General features: G+C 38.0%; 2 protein-coding genes across 3 annotated transcripts in view; one reads left to right on the top strand and one right to left on the bottom strand.

Moving 5' to 3' along the window:
* Nucleotides 1-12469, bottom strand: part of ALG5 (ALG5 dolichyl-phosphate beta-glucosyltransferase) — a gene marked incomplete at its 3' end in the record, with an annotated part of 36144 nt that extends 23675 nt beyond the window's left edge. Inside the window, exons 1-6 of one of the 2 annotated variants that reach the window (XM_084234724.1) lie at nt 12131-12469; nt 9335-9506; nt 8927-8973; nt 7638-7706; nt 3128-3220; nt 1539-1652 (exon numbers count right to left, since the gene is read on the bottom strand). In XM_084234724.1, coding sequence (XP_084090850.1) covers nt 1539-1652; nt 3128-3220; nt 7638-7706; nt 8927-8973; nt 9335-9506; nt 12131-12196 — 561 coding nt within the window. In that variant the 5' untranslated portion in view covers nt 12197-12469. The remainder of the gene's footprint in view (nt 1-1538; nt 1653-3127; nt 3221-7637; nt 7707-8926; nt 8974-9334; nt 9507-12130) is intronic. The other variant, XM_084234725.1, reaches the window with a different exon arrangement.
* On the top strand, nt 12202-22546 carry EXOSC8 (exosome component 8; the record flags this gene model as incomplete). The annotated part of the gene is made up of 12 exons (XM_084234879.1): nt 12202-12379; nt 13339-13552; nt 15706-15742; nt 15927-15990; nt 17906-17979; nt 19146-19191; nt 19591-19696; nt 19780-19825; nt 20378-20474; nt 21441-21561; nt 22000-22106; nt 22431-22546. 12 exons carry the CDS (start codon nt 12202-12204, stop codon nt 22544-22546), a joined length of 1206 nt encoding a protein of 401 aa, XP_084091005.1.
* Between the last annotated feature and the right edge of the window lie 11 nt (nt 22547-22557).

Raw genomic sequence — 22557 nt, 5'->3', positions numbered from 1 at the left:
TTTAATTTTAATTGAAATAGACATGTGGCTAGTAGCTACTGTTTTGAACAGCACAGATTACAATGGATATTTTCAAGTTAGTTCTTTTCACTTATACTAATTTATTCAGTATCTTAAAAAAAAACTGTTGGAAAGTCAGGGGAATGGCTGATGGTGAAGGAAGAAACATTGTATTTCATGAATAAATAATTTATTTCCAAGAAGTAGTATGTAGTAGGAAGTAGTTTTTGTAATTATTATTAAATTTTCTGTCTTGGGAGCTTTTGTTAATGGGTTTTGTATGTGTGGTTTTTTTTTTATTGTCTATTTTTTGTTATAAAAGTAGGGATTTTTCTGTAAATATATAGTAGTGTTTTAAGTTAGGTCTATTTCATTCATGTATAGATCTTTTATTGATATTATTTTGGTCCTCAATTGTTTTCTTTGTTCTGAAACTTCTCTTTTAATAGCATTCTGTTATTCTGTCATCAAACATCTATATTGTTAAATGCTTATTATTTTTGTAAGTATTATTTCCTTAGCAAAAATACTCTCATGTAATTTTATGATTTTCCTTGGGTTATGTTGTCTTTCATATAAGGTTCATCCTTCTTTAGCATGAGATTTTTGGTGTAGCTGCCATTTTTTTTCCCCACTTTGTCATGGTAATGTGGGTAGCTCTCATATAGTATTGATGAATTCTCCTTAAAAAATGTCAACCTTTTGTAATACTTATTTTTCTCCTCTGAACTAGAGTTTCAAGACCTAAGTATTATAGTTGGGGGTGTGGGCAGAGGGAGGGAGGTAAGGAGAGGTCTTACAGCTCTATGTAGTATTGTTGGGTTTCTTGCTATTGTATGACTTTTTTCATGTCCTGTACAAGGGTACACTCACTGAGGAATAACATGGAGCTGTACCCCCAAATTAGCCTGAAGCCTAAAATAGTGAGCTTTAGTACTTTGCTTGCTTTGGCTGAAATTCATGGTGTTGTCCTAGAATGCTTATTCAGTCTCCCAGATTGGGAATATTTGACAAAAGATCAAAATTTGGTAAATTCATCTTTTTCTTTAAATGTCTTTGAAAAGGTGAATGGCACCAGGAATTTCTTTCTTTTTTCCAGCTCCACTTTTCTGAAGTTGTGGCATAAAGCGGCACATAATATTTTCTGAATGGTTACTGCTTATGATCATCTTTATTTCAACAAGAATATACCACGATTCAGTTTCATTTCTTTACCTGAAGTCCCACGATGTGTTTTTAAATAAAAGTCGGTCTAAGTCTTTAAATAAAGATGCATGATAAATATTAAAACACTAGTGGAAGCAATTAAAAGTTGAATGAGATGGCCAAAATATTGAAAAATTATTATGTAAATCTCAGAAAATAAGTGAATGTTTATAACAAAATCATTATTTCTTCTTCCAACTATACATAGGAATTTCACACCAAAAATACCTCCCAATTTTTTAACTTATATGTCGATTCCATTTTAATCTTAAGTCTAAAGTGACCCTATGTATTTTGATTAAACATCATTTAAAATACATTCTTATACTTACAGGCCAAGGCTGTAGGTCATTCAGTCCCTTTTCTAGTTTCTCAATATCTGGAAACTTTGTGGCTCCATCAGCATCTGCCATAAGGATCTTTTTCCCTCGAGAACTAAATACACCCTGTATTTAAAAATTTCAATTAAAAAAAGTTGCTTAAAATTAAGGCTAAATTCAATAACACATAAATTTGCTCTGTTTTACTAAAAATACCTACGAGTAATATATTTTCATTAAATGGCAAGAGTCTAAAGTTCACTGAAAACAAATTACATTCACAAGATTGCCCCAAATACATTTATTGTGTATTTCATGATTTCAAAAACTTTGTGAGGTCATACTACTAATAGCTTTGAAAATATCATGAGAATAAAAGATCTGGACAAATTAGAGATGTTCTGCATAATAAGATAAAAAAGTAATATTCTATCATAAACATTCCAAATATATTGTGTATGTATTAAGGTGCTTAAAAGAGATAAGCAGACTATGAAAAGTAAATTTATGGAGAGATTAAACAAATATACATAGAGTTGCTATAAAATGAATCATAAGACAGACTTAGTATTCTTTAATATGGAATCTAAAGCATCTTCCATTAATTGTTGAATAAAGAAACATGGAATGTCACTAAACAAAATTCTTTAATTTCGAACTGTTTGGTCTTTTGTCCAAACTAGGGTTCTATGAGAGTATACTTTACATACACTTTCATTCTAAGTTGTATTTGAGTAAATTCATTGTTTCTTAAATAGAAATATATTTATGGTTTGATACAGTAGTATATGGCTTTGATACCATTCAATAGTGTAAATAAAGGTAAGATATATCTGTTTTCAATATATATGTATACAAATGTAGATAGAATTTTGATCATTTATTCCAAGATGTAAGCCCAGTAGTTAGTATATATGAAATCTTTTTATCATACCTATTAGCATAGAGGTTAACAAAATAAAAAGAAATACTTTTTTATCATATTAAACATCTGAACAACATATATGATGTTTTAGAAAGTAGAAAACATTACAAGGTACAATATCTGGAGTTAAATTTAAAGTGGAAAAAAGGATATTTCAATGATACATGATAAGGGTGACTTATAAGTAATCTCTCTTTCACCTGTAAATCTCTCATAAGTACAATCATCTTTTCTATTAAATATAAATTTCATCACAATAGAAAGCACCACCAGATTTATTTTACTTCATACTACCATGTTTAGCACAGTTTCCACATATTGGTAAAACTTACAAAAACATTTTGTAAACTGCAAAAAAAAAGAAGACCCAAAAAACAAAACAATCTTGTGTCTGGTTATACCAAATGCAGCATTGTCATTGTCTTAGTTACCCAAGGACACTAAAAATTCAATATAAACATATTTTTCCCACTTACTCAGTACGTTATAAATATGGCATGATATTTTTAGACTTGATCACATTTTTCCTATATATAGTGACAGTATTATTAAAAGTGAACTTGAAATGCTGGTATTCAACTAGTCAGCTGCAGAACGTACATGTACTATATTTTACAGAAGAGATTATTCAAAATATCTATATATTTTACATTAATATGTTGAAGCTACACATTACCATCTTAATAGCTCCACCTTTCCCACGATTCTTCACCAGTGTTATCACTCGTACTTTATCACTTCCATATTTCTGGCAATATTTAAAAGCTACCTGTAAAATTATATAAAAGTCAGAATAAAATTAACTTGAATTCCTGTGACTAGATTATACCTACCGTACATTCTGGTAGCCCAGCAGAGTGGCTGAATTCCTGGTGTAAAGATCCAGTCTACTGACCTAGAAGGTTTAAGTTATGATTCACTTTCCCACAGAGGACCAGAACAGTTAGTGATCACTTTATTCTCTTGACTCCTCTACCTAAGCTACTGAGCTGCTAGAAAAAAATAAAATCCATGTTCTAACTGGCACATATTCACGTTAGGGCCCCTAGTATTGCTTAATGATGTGTTACTTGTCAGCAACTGGTTTAGTTCCACAGAGAAGTTGTCTGTATCCTGGACCATTTTCCCCCAAATCTCCTCACTCTCTCTCCAAGCAGAGAGTGGGTACCTTGTCTACGGGGTACCTTGTCCTCCACTGAATCTTAAATTTTTTCCTTTCCATTGGTTTTTCAGCCTCTAAGGTATTCAAAATCCCAGTAACTTAAAAACTTTCTTTTGATTTTACTATTACCTTAAGCAACTGCTATTACTCTTTGAGTTATAGTCATGAAAAAGTGATCAATATTTGCTTTGCACACTTTTTCATCACTCAGTCTTCAGTTTGTTATAATATGACTCATGCCCCTTGCTTTTCCATATCACCTTTCTACTTGCCCTCTCTTCACCCTCTGCATTTGATACTCATTTCCATTAGATACTTGTGAAGTTACTCCATTCTGGTGTTTGCCCTCCTGTTAGGCGAGTTTAAGAGGCAGCTCAAACAATTCTTCCTGCTTTCCATGTCCATCCTCACTTTTCTCTAGGAAAAAGGTAAGTATAATTGTAATCATAAACTGAGCTCTGAAGTCATTTTCCTATTCAAGTGTTTGAATAGGAAACAGTTTTCACTCATCACATAACTACAGACTTTTCCCAATAGGCACAAGTCACTTAGACAAAGATTAATAGTTCTAGTGTGTGAACATAGCCTGGATTGATTAATCTCAACAAACACATGTAGCCACAGTCCTTTGTACATACTTCTATTATAGCACTGTAGTAGAATTAGCTGCCTGCTATTAGCTGCATGTTTAACAAACAATGCCTCTTTCTTGCTTGCTATGATGGCTCCAATCTTGCATAGTGACAGTGAGTACAGTCTTAGGAGATAAATCATTATTGGTCTAAGTCTTCTTTGACACGTATTTTTTGGCCTTCCAGTAGGCATGGTTGGCCATGTCACCAAGTTCTGCCTCATGAACTCTAGAGGAGATGTGCTGGAGGGTAAGTGCTACTGGTAAAGATTTTTGTAGCCAGTTAAAAAGGAGAGAAGCACACAAAGATAATTCTTAAATGTCCTGGCTGTCTCTTACTGCTTCAGGACATGTGATATTTGGAACTGTAGCCATTTTGAGGCAAGGCAATGTGTGAGAACTGAAAAGCTATAGATCCAGCAATCTGACACTGTTTAAATGCTGAACAACAATGTCCACACTACCAGTTTAAGAGATAATTAAATGCCTTTTGTTATTTAAACTACCCAATGGAGGGTGATCGGAACACATTGTGTTCTAGCTCTCTGGTGCATGTCTCCAGTTATTAGAAGTGAACACCTTGGAGGAAGACAAATCTTGATCTTTGTGTTTCAGTACCAGTCACAGCCCTAGACACATGTTAACAGCTTAAGGAACTCTTAAGAGAATACTTGAATTGCAGTGTTGGTTCATATGACATAAAGCTCGGTATGCATTACAAGACTCCAAAAACAGGACGACAGAGTCATTGGGTAACGACCACGTGGACCAAAAGAATTATTGCCAGGCTCACTGAAAAGACTCTTCTTAAGGGGCTGTGATCTACAGAGCTTTGAAGAAAGCAAATATTGTTAGATACACGAACATGGAAACTTTAGACTGTGTCTTTAGAACACCGCACTATCTGTCACTTGTCTACTGCATTTAGTGCTTATCTTTCTGGCATCTTATATTATCTAAGTGTATAATAAATATCACTGTTTAATTGTAATACTCTATTATGTTTTGTGCATAAATTTTACCCCCTTAGTTTAAAACCCCTTAAGAATGAGACCTATATTTAAAAATTTTCTGATACCCCTTAGAGAATGACACACAAAACAGGCAGATAATAAATATTCAAACTTAGGGGAAATGTTTTTTTTTTTTTAAATAAAAACTTTTTTTAAAATAAAAACTTCTACTTGAAATATGATTTCAAGTTTTCTGTTTCTTCCATCCTCAGCAGTTGATCCTCCTTCACTGATCCTCCCGAGAGAGCAGCCTGCCACCAACATGACACAGGCCTCCAAGAGAAGTGCTCTTCAGGAAAATTTGTATCTCCTTGTCTGTTGAGGCTGCTTCTGTAATCTCAGTACTAAATGCCTAAGGTTTATTTTCTATGCCTTTCCCTTCACATATTACTAAGCTGCTGGAACAGTGTGTATTCCTTTTTCACATCATTAATTCACTAATCAAAGTGCAGCAGTCAGTCTTCCTTAAACAAATACCACCAATACTTTCTGGTCTCTTTGTCTTTTTTTTTTTTTAAAGATTTATTTATGCATACAAGAACTGGGGTACAGGCCAGAGGTAAGAGGGGTGAGAGGATTCACCAGAGAGAGTAGGGATCAGAAGAGGAAGATCTACAGATATACACTGCTGAGGGGAGCAGCGGGAGAGACAGGGGAGGTCTGCTGCGCCATGTGGGTTGCTCCCTGGCCCGCTGGGGATCTGACTCATGAGGCAGTGGCTGGCAATAGCTTGATAGTGCTGTCTTTTAACCCTTGCGCCACCAAGAATGCCCTGGTCGCTTTGTCTTTGTTTACACTATTTTTCAACCTGAACATACTATCTTCCATATTCTTTGTCATACCATCTTTAAAAGCCTAGTTCAAAAATCATTTCTCAGGCCTCCCCGGTGGTGCAGCGGGTTGAGTGCAGCACTGTGAAGCTGCCTGCAGCATCTGCAGTGCGGGTTCGATTCCTGGCTGGCTAGGGAGATGCCCACATGGCGCCAACAGACCTCTCCTGCCTCACCCGCTGCTCCCCTCAGCAGTGCTTTCAGTGTGTCTGCCTGTTCTGCTCCCCACTCTGTCTCTGGTGAATCCTCTCACCCTCCCGTGCCTCTGGCCTGTACCCCACTTCTTGTATAAATAAATAAATCTTTTAAAAAAACAACAAAAAAACCTCAAACAAACAAAAAATTACTTCTCTTTTTCCTAAATGCCTTATAATCTTTATTTCTTAACCTTACTGAGTTTCAGAATCTGTAGGCAGTGTGACTGTCCTAGTGGCTCCTTGCACAGAGAGGCAGATTTATGTACTTGTATGGTCTACCCAGTGTTCAACACTTAGTGACTAGTCAGTATTTAAGAAGAATCATCACCAATGAATAATCAAATAAACAGACACTTTCTTATATATTTAATGTCCAATTTATCTATTTAACAAGAAAACTAATAGTGGCATAAGCAAAACTTTTATTAAAAAACATGAGCATCAAAGAAGGAATTAAGAAGCAGTCTTCATTAAAAAGCCTTCAAGAGAGGGCCTCCCTGGTGGCGCAGCGGTTCAGCGTTTGGCTGTGAAGCTGCCCTCAGCCTCTGCAGCGCAGGTTCGATCCCCGGCCAATGGGCAAGGGTCCCACATGGCGCACAGACCTCTCCTGCCGCCCCACTGCTCCCCTCAGCATGTACTTTGTCAATCTGCCTGCTCTGCTCTCCCCTCTGGCTCTGGTGAATTCTCTCACCCTCCCGTGCTTCTGACGGTACCCAGTGCTTGTATAAATAAATAAATAAATCTTAAAATAAAACAACAACAAAAAAGCCTTTAAGAGAGTAATTAAAGGCTAAGAGAGTAATTTATTGTTAAGAGAGTAATTTATCAGGATCACTGGCAATACTTAACATGGGTAGTGCAAGGATTAGTGCATCTGGGCCCAGCAGTTACAGATGTAGGAATGCAGGAACAGGAAGGATTAATACTCTAAACACATTGCTTCCCATGGATAAATCTAGAAGGGCATGTATACCGATGGACACACCTATAACCCAAGGATAGATATGAAGACATCTTCCTATTTGCATGATTACTTTAGAAACTGTAAGCCAAGGTGGAGCATAAAGAGAAGAACAATGCTTAGGAGAAAAAGAACCATGAATTAGTAGATAGCTCCCTAGGGGTCAAGACAAACTGTTGCATATCTTCTCTCCCAAGATATACAGTGGGACAGCACGTATATTTTTCAGTGTTTCAGAAATGAAATCTCTCTGCATGTTCTACTCACATTATAACAAAGGAAAGCAACTGGAATAACTATGATTCTCTGACAAGTGAAAAAAAGATTTTATAAGTTGCTTAATTATTCTACATTTGCTATCTACTGGAAATTATATGAACAAGTTTCCTTACCTTAGAAGTCTGGTCTTTGCTGCCATCATCAACTACTATCACTTCATAAGTGAATGTAGGATCATGTTTCTGCAAGAAGCAAAAGTAAAATCCCATGATTTGACATAACTGCCACGAAGAATTCTAATAAAATTCTGAGGAACTTAAAAAAACAATTATTTTGGTGTTAATGTGTATAAATGTTAAAAAAAAATGCACAAATCACATAAAATGGAAATGCCAGGAACAGAAATGAGGTGCCAGACTGGACAGAAGGACAAGGCAAATACTAACTCAGTCTCTGTAAGCCTCCCACTCTTTCCCCTGGCCCATGGCCCCATATATATCAAAGGCATCAGGTGCTGAGCACACTTGAGTGAGGCTCCAAGGTATCAAGAAAGGAGCCCATCAGGTCTGAAGTCAGAGTATGCAGAGACCAATCCAGCTGCACCACTGCTTAGTTTTATGACCTTGGGCAAGTCACTACTTAGTTTTATAACCTTTGACTTGTTATCTCAATAAAATAACGACCCTCCCCCCAAAAAAGAAAGCAAACTTAGATGGTTTGAAGATTACATGTAATAAGATAGAAGATTCATATATAATAAAAGCTCAATTCTCTTCTTTCTTAATTTTTGAGTAGCTAATGTGACTCCCTCTCTTTCAATGAATACTACCTTCTCCTTATACAAAAACTCTAAGACCAAAGTCAATGATAACAGGAATTTCCTAAAAAGACAACCAGTCACAAAGTTCACTTATTTTCTTAAATAATCCAAGGAGATTTCGAGGGCAGCTCATGATACAATAATAGGTACATACATTACTTTTCTTCTCTTTAAGCAGAGAAAAAAGAGGAAAACAAATCAGCGGGAACTCTTCAGAATAGTATAAAATAGTATCACTCTAATTATAATCTTTTTTAAAAGGACGTCGTCCTTAAAAAGGCACAAAAGTAAAAATAGCATTGTGTTGTCGTACAGAGTCTGCAGATACCTGTCACCCAATTTAAAATATATCATTAGGCAAGAGAGGATAAAAAGCGGGTGGGAAGTTCACTTTTCAGGAATTTTAGCTTTTCTGTTTGCTCGGGATAAGCCACTTGCCCCTGGAGGTGGCATGCTACTTCTGGTCCTGCCTGCTAATAGCTAATGGCAAGTGGAAAACAGAGCACCATGAGGCCTACTGGTCACGATGGCTTGTGCACAGTTGGTACTGGCCCTCACAGTGGATCTAGCTTGGGGTCCACAAGCTAGTGGACCTGGTCTGGTATTAATTGGAGACAGCATATTGAAAGAGGAACATGATACCTGTCTCTTCTCTAGATAGCCCAGAGCTTCATCCATCATTATAGGCACTAAAAGAGATCAACACACATATTAAAAATCACTTTTGAAAATCATTTATCAAGCCCCAGCAGTTTACGTGGGAAAAAATCCAAATAATATAACTAGTCCCATTCTCCACTTCCATCTAGGACATCTGTCTTCTGTTTACATAGTTCCTCATTATATTTCAGTACCACTCCTTCATGACACTGCTTCTATTCTTTCTAGCTAATATTCACTTCCCCTTTTCTGCACTAACAACTACCAACTATGCACTCATCATAGCCCACATCTATTAATGTTCTGACAAAGACAGTAAAGTATAATATGGTAAATTTTCTTTATTTCCCAAACTACTCCTTGACAAAAAAAAAATCAAATAGGACTTACATCGTTTTTCTTCATTGTAGGAAGGCACAACAACAGAAAGCTGTATGGTAGGTGAGTCCCATATGCTGGGTAAAGTTTCCTTTTGGCCTTTGGCATTTAAGAAGAACTTTTCTTCTTCATGTTGGTGAAGGCGTGGCATTTCTGTAGCAGTTATAAATGCAACAAAGGAAATCTAAAAGTAGATATGTTAAAAAGAAATTATGTTATGCTGACCTTTTTTTAAACATTCATTATGCTTACAGAGTACAGAGTTTTTAGAAATAAAATGGTCTGAAGGCTAATCCAAAAGTCAAAGACAGTCCCCTTCTTAAGACCTACCATTTTTTTTTCCATTAGTACAGTACCATTCTTTTTCCACTAGGAGGATCTTTGTGTTTTCCCAGCTCTCATTCCCCAGATCTCTGTCACCCCAGATCTAATACAGGGAACAGTCACTACAGAAACATAATCTACTCTCACATGCCCTCGATTCCCCAGCCCCTGGCAGAAACAGTGAAGTCCCACCCTCAGGTGAAGCCTATATCTAACAGAGGACAAACTCATATGGCAGTCTGACATGTGTGGGGTGAAGGCAATCTTCAGTTCCTCAGGGTATGAGATATTGTCTCAACTCCCATAGCAGGGACCAGTAATATTCTTCATACTTATCCCAAATTTGATTAGAACACAATATTTTCTTTTGTATAAACTTGTATAAAAATTTTTGTATAAAAATTGTTTCTGCTGGTATACTTTCTGCTCTCAAAACAATAAATCTACAAATTTTTAGAATGCTATTCATTTGTAATTTGATGGCCATTCATCCATTCATAATATTCCATTGTGTACAAACCGAAATTGAATGTGATTAGTAGGAGCAAGGAAGCAGCAGCAGACAAATGGTTAATTCCTGCTCTGCACCCTTAGTCTCCAGTGGGATCAAAGATGTCAAAAGTCACCAAGGGAATGAAATCAATAAAATCCAGATTGTGAGAAATTCTATAGGACAAATAGCCACTTACCTAAGGAAAAGAAAAAAGGGAGGAGAAATTGGACAGGTTAATAGACTTGACAGCTGTCAGACAAGTGCTGTGTGTAAATGCTGATTGAAACAGACTATACAAAGATATTCATGAGACAACCATATATTTGAACCAACTGGACATTTGAATCACAGAATGATGGCTAAACTTTTTAAAATCTGTGATAACCTTCTTGTGGTTTTATTTTTAAAAGAGATAAATGCTAAAGATTTACAGATAAAATATTGTCTTGGATTTGCTTCAAAATAATTCAGAAAGGAAGTGGGATGGGAAGGAAGTATGGAGGGTGGATATATATTACAGACATATAGAAAGATTTTCTACTCACATTCAAAAGACAAACTTTCACTAGCTGTGTGGCATTTGAGTACATGAACTCATTTCTCCAACTTCCTTATCCTCCCCCAAATGAAGATAATGACCACATTTATGTCAGAATGTTGTTTTAAAGATCAAATGAGATAATCTCTGTTAAACAGTGAATACCCAATATATTGTATGAACTTGTTAAGTGGTAGCTCTTATTATCACTTTAAGCCAGTGGGATCAAATACTCCCAGAACAACTTCATAATGTACATATTTAAATTTGTGCAGCAGACTCAATTTAGGATTTGGCGCCAACTTTGCTCCACTAAAAACCTGGCTTGCTCTAAAAAATCTGAAAAATACCGAAAATGGAAAAGAGAAGATTCTTCTATTATGCAGACCCAAATTACCAAAGAAATCAGGATATATTGTTTCTTCTCTGTTAAAATTGTTTCTAAGTTGGGAGACATCCTGGGAGAATGACAAAGTGGCTCTGCAGGCAGTGTACTATTCTAGGCTGCTAATCTAAATGCCAAAGAACAGGGAAACCTCTCTATTTATTAATAATATGGCAGGTACGTTCCAAATTACAGCAAGTTTCCTCGATGAGGAAAAAAATAGAATCTCTGCTGATACTGAAATCAGTTAGTCAAGGATCTGATTTCCTCACAGTTATTTAAAATCAGTTTCCAAGCAAACGTTAAGCAAAGACTTTTTGTTTATAGCAGAAAAGTTTACTTTACAATTTTCTTTTACTTATGGATCAGCAAGTGTTTACAGAGGTGTTTCCTGAGGAATAGCAAAAAAAAAAAGAAAAAAAAAGTCAGAACTTGAAGTCTATTGTACTGCTTCATTTAGAGGCAGCAAATTTAGGGTGCTTAATTCTGGGACATAAAGACCCCCAGACATATGGTTACACCAGGTCACACCAGGCTTTATCCTGAGTCTCTATTGAGTCTTTTTGATACACTGAATTATTCCAATCTGTAATAAATGGCTCCAGTCTGTGCTCTGCCATCACATTCTATTTGCTTAACCGTATCAGGAAAGAGGAGAGTCTAGAGAGCACACATTCTCTGGGGACTCAAGATCTCCCCGCGTGGGGCCAGAACTGCAGAGCCTGCAGGGTCGGGAGGAAATCCTGGGGAAGTCCGGGTTGACAGGGCTGGTGGGCCAGTGAAAAGGGGAATGGAAGGCTGAGTGGGCACGTCCCAATGTGAAAAACGCACAAGGCTTTGGCTACACGAGGAGATAAAACCCCAAAATAAAAAAAAAAAATCACGAAAGAAAGGGGAGGAGAATTCTAGGAGAGGAAAATCTAGGGTAAAGGCTGTGCGGGGTGAGGCGAATCATGGTGAAAAGGGACACGTCAAAGAGCTTACAGCGGAGGAGGGGACGCCTGGTGGCCGAGCCTCCAGGGCAGCGGCGCGCCCAGGCCCGCGTCGCCCCCAAACCCCTCTCCTCACCAGTATCAGGGCTGCGGCCGCCAGCGCCGCGCCAAGCACCGCCAGCTGCAGCAAGAGCGGAGCCATCCTCCATGCCCAGGCCGCCGCCGCCCGCCCTCCCAGCACCTACACACACGCGGAAGCGCGGCCGCGCAGGAGAGAGGCCTGGCTGGAGAGAGGCCGCGCCGCTGGGCGCCCGCCGCCCACAGCGCCCCCGCGCGGCAAGAACACGACAGCGCGCTCAGGAAGGGTTGCCAGGAAAACTGCAGGGTTATCTACTTAACAGGAATTTCAGATAAGCAACTGATGGTTTTTAATAGTTGTTTTTTTTTTTTTAAAGATTTATTTGTTTATACAAGCACTGGGTACAGTCAGAAACGCGGGAGGGCGAGAGAATTCACCAGAGCCAGAGCGGGGAGCAGAGCAGGCAGAAGGACCGAAGTACACTGCTGAGGGGAGCAGCGGGCGGCAGGAGAGGTCTGCGCGCCATGCGGGACCCTCCTCCGGTGGCCGGGGAGCAGCCGGGGATCGAACCGGCACCGCAGAGGCTGCGGGCAGCTTTGCCACCCAGCGCTCAACCGCTGCGCTACCGGGGAGGCCGAGCAACTAAGCTTTTTGAAACATAATACGTATACCCTACAATTCGACAACTCAAAAGTTTTTGGTGTTTTACATTAAACAAAACTGATAAAAATTTGACATTTTTACCATATAATACTGTGGCATTGATTACATACACGATTCTCTGCAACCATCACCACTCTCTGTATCTAAAACTTTCCCCGCTGTAATATGCACTGCTTCGGGCACACCAGTTAAAACTTACTAAGTACCAGAAAATCACATTTATTTGGGTGTCCTGTATTTTATCTAGGAGGGAGGTGGAAGCCCCAAGTCATGACAGAGTCTACAACATAACAGCTCTGCTGAGCCGCTCGGAGACCTGCACGTCGTAAGCGGCTGCGGGGAGGGGCGAAACAACGTTTATGTAACTCTCCGCTACTGGACCAGGTAGCCCGTTACCTGGGAGAGGTAGGCCCAGAGCCCAGCGTGAGGCGGAGGCGGGAAAAGAACGCTGGAACATAGGAATAATGCTCCACATTCAATACTCGATCCTTTCTTTGCTCTAAAGTAGGTTTTCACTTAAACTCGAATCAGCAACCTGTCTCTAAGGAAAGATAGCCTTCACTTTTCCGATCGTAGATTCGTCAAAATATGTTGCTGGCAAGGACACCTAGAAGGGCGTTCGTTTAGAGGCGGTCGAAGCTATGCTGGGCCGGGAACCACCGCGTGGCTTCCCGACCTTCTCCATCTCCTGCAGGGGGAGAGGAACACGGCAGTTAGTGTCGAAAGTGCGGAAGCTGATCACACTCGTGAGCTGGAGGTGCGTGTCGCTAAGGCGCAGGCGCAGGCGTCCGGCGGGAAGATGGCGGCTGGGTTCAAGTGAGTTTGTGCGGCTGGCGGTCGCGAGTTTGTGGTGGGGCAGATAGCGGCTTATTTTTATCCTTGGCCCGTGTTTTTTCATTTTGAGGCTACCCCGTCAGGGTTCTACTTCTTTTCCCCTGGAAGAGCCAGGAGAAGGGCAGGGGGACCTGAAGGTGGTGGTACTGAAAGGGGAAGGGTTCATCTTAACCGCGTGTGATGCGTGAGGGAAGGAACTGTGTACAGTTCTGGTTTGATGTGTAGTGGACGTGCAATACCAGGAGACAGTTTTAATCTTTTACTCTTTAAATTTTATTTAGGCATTTTTTATTTTCTTGCGTCGTTGTTTGTTTTTGTACAATAATTGGTTTCTCTTTCAGGTATAGTCCCCATAGTTCTGCCACCATATTACCCGTGAACTATCACGGGTTGGAGCGCAGCTTTTCTTTGAATCAGTGTTTTTGTGTTCTTTGGGTAGATTCCTAGGAGTGGAACCCCTGGATCCATTTTTAATGTTTTGTGGAACCTCCATACAGCTTTCCATAATCCCTGTGCCAGTGTACACTACCACCAGCAGTGTAAGAGGGTTCCTTTCTTCACATCCTCTCCAGCATTTGTTCTTTCCATTTTTTTTTTTTTTTAATGTGGGCCATTTTCACCAGTGTGAGTGGTATCTCATTGTAGTTTTGTTAGGGGGGGGGGCTGCTCTATAACAGTTTGATTTGCATTTTCCTGATAATTACTGATGTAGAACATTTTTTCATGTGTCTGTTGGCCATTTGTACTTTTTTCTTTGCAGAAGTGTCTATTTAGTTCTTCTGCTCATTTTTGACTGGGTTGTTTGTTTTTTGAGTTGTGTAAGCTCTTTGTAGATCTGTGGTGTAAGTCCCTTATGCGTTATATGATGTGCAAATATTTTCTCCCATTCGGTAGGGTGGGTTTTGGTTTTGTTTACCTTCTTTTTTGCCTATGGAAACTTTTCAGTTTGATGTCGTTCCAGCTGTTTATTTTCTCCTTTGTTTTCCTGGATTCTGGAGAAGCATCCTCAAAGATGTTTCTGAGGTTTATGTCATGATATGTTTTGCCTATGTTTTCTTTTATATATTTTATGGTGTCAGCTCTTACATTCAAGTCTTTTATCCATTTTGAGTTCAGTTTTGTATATCTTGTGAGATAGAAGTCTAATTTCATTCTCTTGCATGTTGTAGTCCAGTTTTCCCAACACCATGTATTGAAGTCTTTCATTGTTCCGGTGTATATCCTTTGCTCATATCAGTTCTTTTTTATAGTTGTTTTTAGGAGAAAGGTTTGATCCCAACCTCTTTATTCTGCAATGCTGTGGGTGGATATCTGTAATTTTTTTTTTTTTAAAAGCTGCATCAGAGCTACATGCCATGTACTTGTGTATTTTCTTTAAAAAAAAAATCATATGTGGAAGCTTTTACCTAAGGCTTTTTTGGTGCTATTCTTGATTATTATGAGAAACAAAAGCATCCTATCATTCTGGTTGTTAATGTAGCATATGCAGCTAATATGATGGCTTTTTGCCATCATAATCATTATTATATATGCTAAATCATTATTAAATATGCTAAATTGCAGTTTTAGCACAGTGACAATGATGTTAACTTTTTTTATGATCACAAAGTTAAGAATCCTTGTTTCAGAATGAGAATGACATTATTTTAACACTTGACTAATCCTCCTTTTTTTTTTAAAGATTTATTTATTTACTTATTATTTATACAAGCACTGGGTACAGTCAGAAGTGCTAGAGGGTGAGAAAATTCACCAGAGCCAGAGCAGGGGGCAGAACAGGCAGAAGGACCAAAGTACACTGCTGAGGGGAGCAGCGGGCGGCAGGAGAGGTCTGCGCGCCATGTGGGACCCTCCTCCTGGCTGGAGAGCAGCAGGAGATTGAACCTGCGCTGCAGAGGCTGCTCAACCACTGTGCTACCGGGAGGCCCTAAATCCTCTTTTAAAGATGCCCCACTTTGGACTCCAATCTAAGTTTCAGGCAGAGTTAAGGACAGCAGTTGATTGTTACTGCAAGGGTGTCTGCTTTGTATAATCATGAGTAACATAAGTGTCAGAATTAATGAAAGAAACAAGTTATGAATTGTGGAGATACATGCTGCTTCACCTCTTAAGATTGTTTATTATTTTTGTTTCAGAACTGTGGAACCTTTGGAGTATTACAGGAGATTTTTGGTGAGTTTAGGTAGTTATATACATGTTATGTGTTTTAATAACAATATCATGCCTCTTTTAAAGACAATTTTGTAGTAATTCAAATTGTTATTTGAATTGATGAGGCTTATTGTTTTCCCTAGGGTAAAATATACATGTAGATGTAACTAATAAAAAAAAATTTCTAAAATACTACATGTTGTAGAAAGAGAATTGCCGTCCTGATGGAAGAGAACTTGGTGAATTCAGAACAACAACTATCAACATAGGTGAGGATACATTGAGTTCTAAATAGAATGTTGAAGTTGCTTCCCACTTTGAAAATGTTTGATTTTTTTATACTATTAGAGAATTTTTACTTGTAAATTGTTTTTAAATCATTAGTTCCTCAGTTGATATGTTCACTTTAAATTTCGAAGTTACCATAATGTGTTTTTCTCCCTTTCTCCCAAACCTCCAAGATGCGGTTTTCTTATGTTTTATACTTTTGAATCCTGTTACAGTTTTAGCCTCTGAACCATTTCAACAGTATTTCAGCCAAATTCTACCAGGTTAAAGGATTTGAATGATTTTGAGAATTTTGTCTGTATAACAATCCTACATCTGAATGAAAAATGATTTACTCATTCAGGACAGGTGAATAATTCTTAAAACAGTGGCTTATTTTTTTTCCTTGTCCAATTACATTTATTGAGGTATTTGGTTTACATCATTGTATTTTAGGGGTTGTAGTTTCAGAGAATTTTGTCTGTATAACAATCCTACATCTGAATGAAAAATGATTTACTCATTCAGGACAGGTGAATAATTCTTAAAACGGTGGCTTATTTTTTTTTCCTTGTCCAATTACATTTATTGAAGGTATTTGGTTTACATCATTGTATTTTAGGGGTTGTAGGTTCAGACTTCTGCAAATGTTTTCACTCTACGCCTACCACCAAACCCCCGATAATTCTCCACTGTGCTCCAGTGGACCTCCTCCCTCCTCTGCTCCTGCCACACCACCCTATCCTGTTTGCCTCAGTTTGGCAGTGAGAATGTCAAGGGTTTGTTATTAGTTGGTTTTGTCTGACCCTTTGTTTCTCTGTATTTCACATGTAAGTGAAGCCATCTGGTATGTCTTCCTCCTTTGGACTTAATTCCCTTATCATGACCCTTTCCAGTTCCATCCATGTTGTCTCAAATGGCAAGATTTTTTTTTGTTTTAAATAGATGTGTAAATTGTATCCAACGATTTTCTTTTTTTTTTTAAATTTTTTTTAAAAAGATTTATTTATTTATACAAGCATTGGGTATAGTCAGAAGCATGGGAGGGTGAGAGAATTCACCAGAGACAGAGCGGGGAACAGAACAGGCAGACTGACAAAATACACTGCTGAGGGGAGCAGCGGGCGCGACAGGAGAGGTCTATTGCGCCATGTGGGACCCTCGCTGGCGGCCGGGGATCGAACCAGCGCTGCAGAGGCTGAGGGCAGCTTTGCAGCCGAGCGCTCTACCTCTGTGCCACCGGGGAGGCCCTCCAACAATTTTCTAATCCACTCCTCTGTCCTAGGGCACTTAGCTTATTGCTGTTAACTTGGCTATTGTCAGCCCTTGCAGTGGACCTAGGAGCTCATATCTCTCTTTGGATTAGTATTTTTGCATTCTTCGGGTAGATGCATAGGAGTGGAATTGCTGGGTCATATGGTAGCTGTTTCTAATATTTTGAAAAACCTCCATACTAAAATAGTAGTAGTTTTAAATATGTAGTTTTATTTATTTATTTTTTTTATAGAGGCATGTTTTATTTATTTATTTGTTTTGTTTGTTTGTTTATACATGCACTGGGTACAGTCAGAAGCGCGGGAGGGTGAGAGAATTCACCAGAGCCAGAGTGGGGAGCAGAGCAGGCAGAAGGACCGAAGCACACTGCTGAGGGGAGCAGCGGGCGGCAGGAGAGGTCTGCGCGCCATGTGGGACCCTCCTCCGGTGGCCGAGGAGCAGCCGGGGATCGAACCGGTGCCAAAGAGGCCGCGGGCAGCTTCGCAACCCAGCGCTCAACCGCTGCGCCACCGGGGAGGCCCTAAATATGTAGTTTTAAACTGACTCTAGTTAGGAATAAATATTCAGGTAACTGAGATGTGTAGCAAGATAGTTATATGTACAAAATGAAAATTTCTTTTTATGGACTTTAATTTTTTTCAGGTTCAATTAGTACTGCAGATGGTTCTGCTTTAGTGAAGCTTGGAAACACAACAGTAATTTGTGGAATTAAAGCGGTGGGTTTAATATATGTCTTATTGATATTTGAGTTACCAAATTAGTTTTATATGCTTTTAAAATTATAAAATACACCTATAATTCTACTATTGACTAGGCAGTCAGGTATCAATTTTTTAGTATGTTCTTATTTACCAAGAGCTTTCACTTGTGGTATTAGATAATACAGCCCAAGTAATGAGTCTTAATTATAATTTTATGAACATTGCTCAAATATACTAAAATGAAACATTTTAAATCCTCAACACCTTTAAATTTTAAGATTGCTTATTTGACAAATTAAGAGGTTTTTGGTGATATTCTTTTATCTAGTGAGGGCATTTAACTTTTGCAGGTGTGTAGAAAATGAGATTGTTCAAAAGCAAAGTTTGAGGGAATAATAGCTGTCTGTCTACTGAGTGCCCCCCCCATGTCCTAGAGACCATGTATTACAAAATTATTTAAGGTATAATCTTTCATCTCGTTTTACATGTGGTGCAGTAATTTGTCGTGCAATATAATGCTCATTTATAGACATAAATCTGACTCCAAAGCTTATACTTTTTTGGCTATAATCTATTTTGTGAGTTACTGAAGAGCAGATTTTCCTCAGTAAAGCTAGAGTTATAGCTGACACTAAGATATGAGCACCTGCCAGGTATTATGCTAGGGACTTATTTCATTCACATTGACAGTGTCTAGAACTAGGCACTATTACTTCCTGTTGTAATGATGTTAACCTTGAATGATAAGAGGTTAACTTACCCAAAATGTCTCAGGAAGTGTGATGCTCTTTGAACCAGCTTATAGTGATTCCAAAGCTTTTGACCACTTTACCCACAGTTCTAAATCTGTTAGCATCGCTTGGTTCAAATTCAGATTCTTGGCTACAGAATGAGTGGAAATAAGGGTGGGGCATAAATCCAATTAAGACTTTTTAAAAGATTGCCCAGGTAATCTTTGAGTAACACTACAGTATAGTCAAGTATGTTACACTGCCTTTTTATCTTGTATAGCTAATGTGAGGATTGGCATTAGTGTCCATGGTGCTCCTGACATCACTCCCAAAGCATAGATGTTTATGTGGTAGTTAACTAAGATAGTCTTTGTTAAAGCGTTCAGTAACTGATGTCTTAACAACTTTTTAGTAGCTTCTGTCACAAGAGACATTTGTTTGCCTCTGTAGGAATTTGCAACGCCACCAGCGGACACCCCTGATAAGGGTTATGTTGGTAAGTTAAATGGTCTTGTAATTTTCATACAGATACTTTAAACATATTAATATTAACATGGTAGTTAAGTCATAGTAGTTAAAGAAAATTATTTGTAAGACTCGGAAAAAGACGAGTGAAACAGACATTCCTAAAGTTTTCTGTTAGAAGATAACATAATAGCAATATAATAGTATTTTCATAAACTTCCCTATCAAATGGTTCGATCAATTTTTGTTATTCATTTGTCATCAACTAAGAAAGCAGACCAAAGCATGGAAGGCTGTTACCACAAAGTTTTTTGTTTCTATTAAAGATTCTTCGTTTATACTACCATGTCACTTTTTTCTTGCCTGGGTTTTTTGAAAGCACACACCAGATGGTGAAGTTTAGTTCATAGCTGCAGAGTGTTTCTTTCAGTTCCTAATGTGGATCTACCACCTCTGTGTTCATCGAGATTTCGGTCTGGACCTCCTGGGGAAGAGGCCCAAGTGGCTAGCCAGTTCATTGCAGATGTTATTGAAAAGTAAGATCAACATATTTGATTAGCATTCACTTTCAGATAGTTTTTGACCTTTCATTTACTGTGTTCTTTGTCATTAAATCAAGTTCACAGATAATTCAGAAAGAGGACTTATGCATTTCTCCAGGAAAGGTAAGAGGTATAATAAAGAAGCAATAAGCTTTTATTAATCTTAAATTGTTTTTGCAGGGAGATGTGAACAGGGAAATTAAAATAACCCCCAGTAATTATGGATTGCTTATTTTTAAATGGAATTCAGTTTTAAAAAAGTCAATTTAGTTCATAAAACCTATTACCACCTTAAAGGGAGAGCTACCCTCTAAGTTGAGGTAAATTTTTTCTCCTTAATTTTTAGCGAATTCAGTTTATTCCTTATAGCAGATTATTAATTTCTGATCAGTTCATGAGTTTAAGGTCAGTCTACACAGTAAATTTCAAAATCAGACCTAGGCTGATTACAGACCAGAAATGGAGATATTTGCCACGTCTGCTGGGTAATCAAGAGGCCAGCTTTTACCAAACTTGTCCTGTTTTTTTTTTTTTGACTTCTATTTTATAAAGCTTTTTCTTTAAGGATGTGAGCTTTAAAAAGGTTATCTTGTCTAACCAATGTTTCTGTGGCTGTGTTAAGTGCCATATTATACCCATCGGAAGGCTTTAATTTTTGTATGACTCTTATTTTAGCTTGCTTGGGTTCTGTACTGTGACCTCATTTGCCTTGACTATGATGGAAACATTTTGGATGCCTGTACATTTGCTTTGTTAGCAGCTTTAAAAAATGGTAAGCAACCTTATTAAAAGAAATATTCCTACAAGTTTGATGTTCTTTTTGTGAACTTTCTCAAACTTTGAAAAAGTTTTATTGCGACCTTGCTATATATCATTCGCGTGTTTCTAGGTTAATGAGTTTTGAATACTAACATGATTTTTCCGTATTTATGAGTCTTATATTCTCAGACTGCCTTTTAGAAAGCATTCCCTCAACCATACCCATCTATTTGGGGCCCAGTCTTCCCTAGTGTTAATATGGTGGACAGCTGGAACTACAGCATAGGTGATTGAAGATCTTTTAAGCATTCCCTAAAATTGTTCACTTTATGTGATGTTGACAAAAAAAAAAAGTAGAAGAGTTGTTTTTACTGTAAGGCCCATCCATAGATGTGTCCTTTAATAGTAATGTGTCTTGGTAAGGAGTAGATGATTTTTTTACATTTTTAAGACATGCAATTTCCTTTTATTAGTGAGTTGATATATAACTCATTAGAATAGGTAGCAAGCATAGCAGTATGACAGTAGTTGTTAAATCAAGGACTTAAATTTGAATTGTGGCCCTACCACCATGCTCAAGTTTTCCTAAAAATAGGAAAACTTTGTAAGATTAGGATTAATGTACCCAAGAAAAAAGTGGAAGCATACTATTATCTGTTAATACTCCTTGTGATTTCTTAAACTTTTTTTTTGTGCGACCCTCGCTGGCAGCCGGGGAACGAACTGGCGCTGCAGAGGCTACGGGCAGCCTCACAGCCCAGTGCTCAACCACTGCGCCACCAGGGGAGGCCCTCTTAAACTTTTTTTTTTAAAGTTCTGTCAGAATGTCATGTTTGAGAAACTATTCACTGTATCTTAATTGTACTAAGACTTTTTTAAAAAAAAGCATGACTTGGACAAGGTTAGAGGGAGAAGTGAATGAGCAAAGCATAGAAAACCATGTGACTTTAACTAGACTACTTCTTTGCTTTTTTTATAGTACAATTACCTGAAGTTAGTATAAATGAAGAAACTGCTCTAGCAGAAGTTAATTTAAAGAAGAAAAGTTATTTGAATATTAGAACTCATCCGGTTGCAACTTCCTTTGCTGTGTTTGATGAGTAAGTTATTTTAAAATTGTGTATTTAAGATAATGGATTATTCATCTAACTTTCAGGAAATGCCTAACGCCTAAGGTGACCTTAGTTTGCCATGGACATCTGACTTTCCACCTGTTGTCCCTTCAGAATTATTAGCTAACCTTTACACTTTCAAAAGCATTCCGATTTGTCTGTCTTCTCTGTCCCTTGGTTTGCTTATTCCTGTGTAATGTTTTCAATTTTTAAAAACTTTAACTTAGGCTATCTTCAGTATTTGCAATGGACTGTAACATGAATAAACTGGGGGGCAGAGATTCTTACAGGGTAAAATTTTAGGTTGCTATTAACTTTCCTGGCTTCCTACCAGTTCTATCCTAGCTCTTAACTGGCTTCAGTGTAGATAACCTAAAATAAAATTATTCCATGATTAAATCACTTACACTTTTTTTTTTTAAATAGTACCCTGCTCATAGTTGATCCTACTGGAGAAGAGGAACATCTGGCAACTGGAACCTTAACAGTAGTAATGGATGAGGAAGGCAGGTTATGTTGTCTTCACAAACCAGGCAAGTTCCTCCCATTTCAGTTCTAAACATGTAGATGAAAATTTAAAATGAGATTCTTTATATCAGGGAGAGCCAAAGCTCTATTACTATTATATTGTACAATTATATTGTGCACTAGTGATTCTTAAATTTATGGAATAGACTGGAATCACTTGGAGGTTCAGGTTTTGTTAAAATATAATTTAGTAAATCTTGAGACCATGCCACTGGTTTACATCATTGAAGTTTTTTGTTTTGCAACTTGACGTTGATCTACAAAATGGAAAAAAACAAACAAACAAAAAAAAAAACCCAGACACTAAAAGTGTTCACACAATTTTTCAGGTGGAAGTGGGCTGACTGGAGCTAAACTTCAGGACTGTATGAGCCGAGCAGTTACAAGACATAAAGAAGTAAAAAAACTGATGGATGAAGTAATTAAGAGTATGAAACCCAAATAAACACACCACAT

Source organism: Talpa europaea (genome assembly GCF_964194135.1).
Source record: "Talpa europaea genome assembly, chromosome: 6".
In the NCBI taxonomy this organism is placed as follows: Eukaryota; Metazoa; Chordata; class Mammalia; order Eulipotyphla; family Talpidae; genus Talpa; species Talpa europaea.
This window is presented reverse-complemented; position numbering and strand designations above follow the sequence as displayed.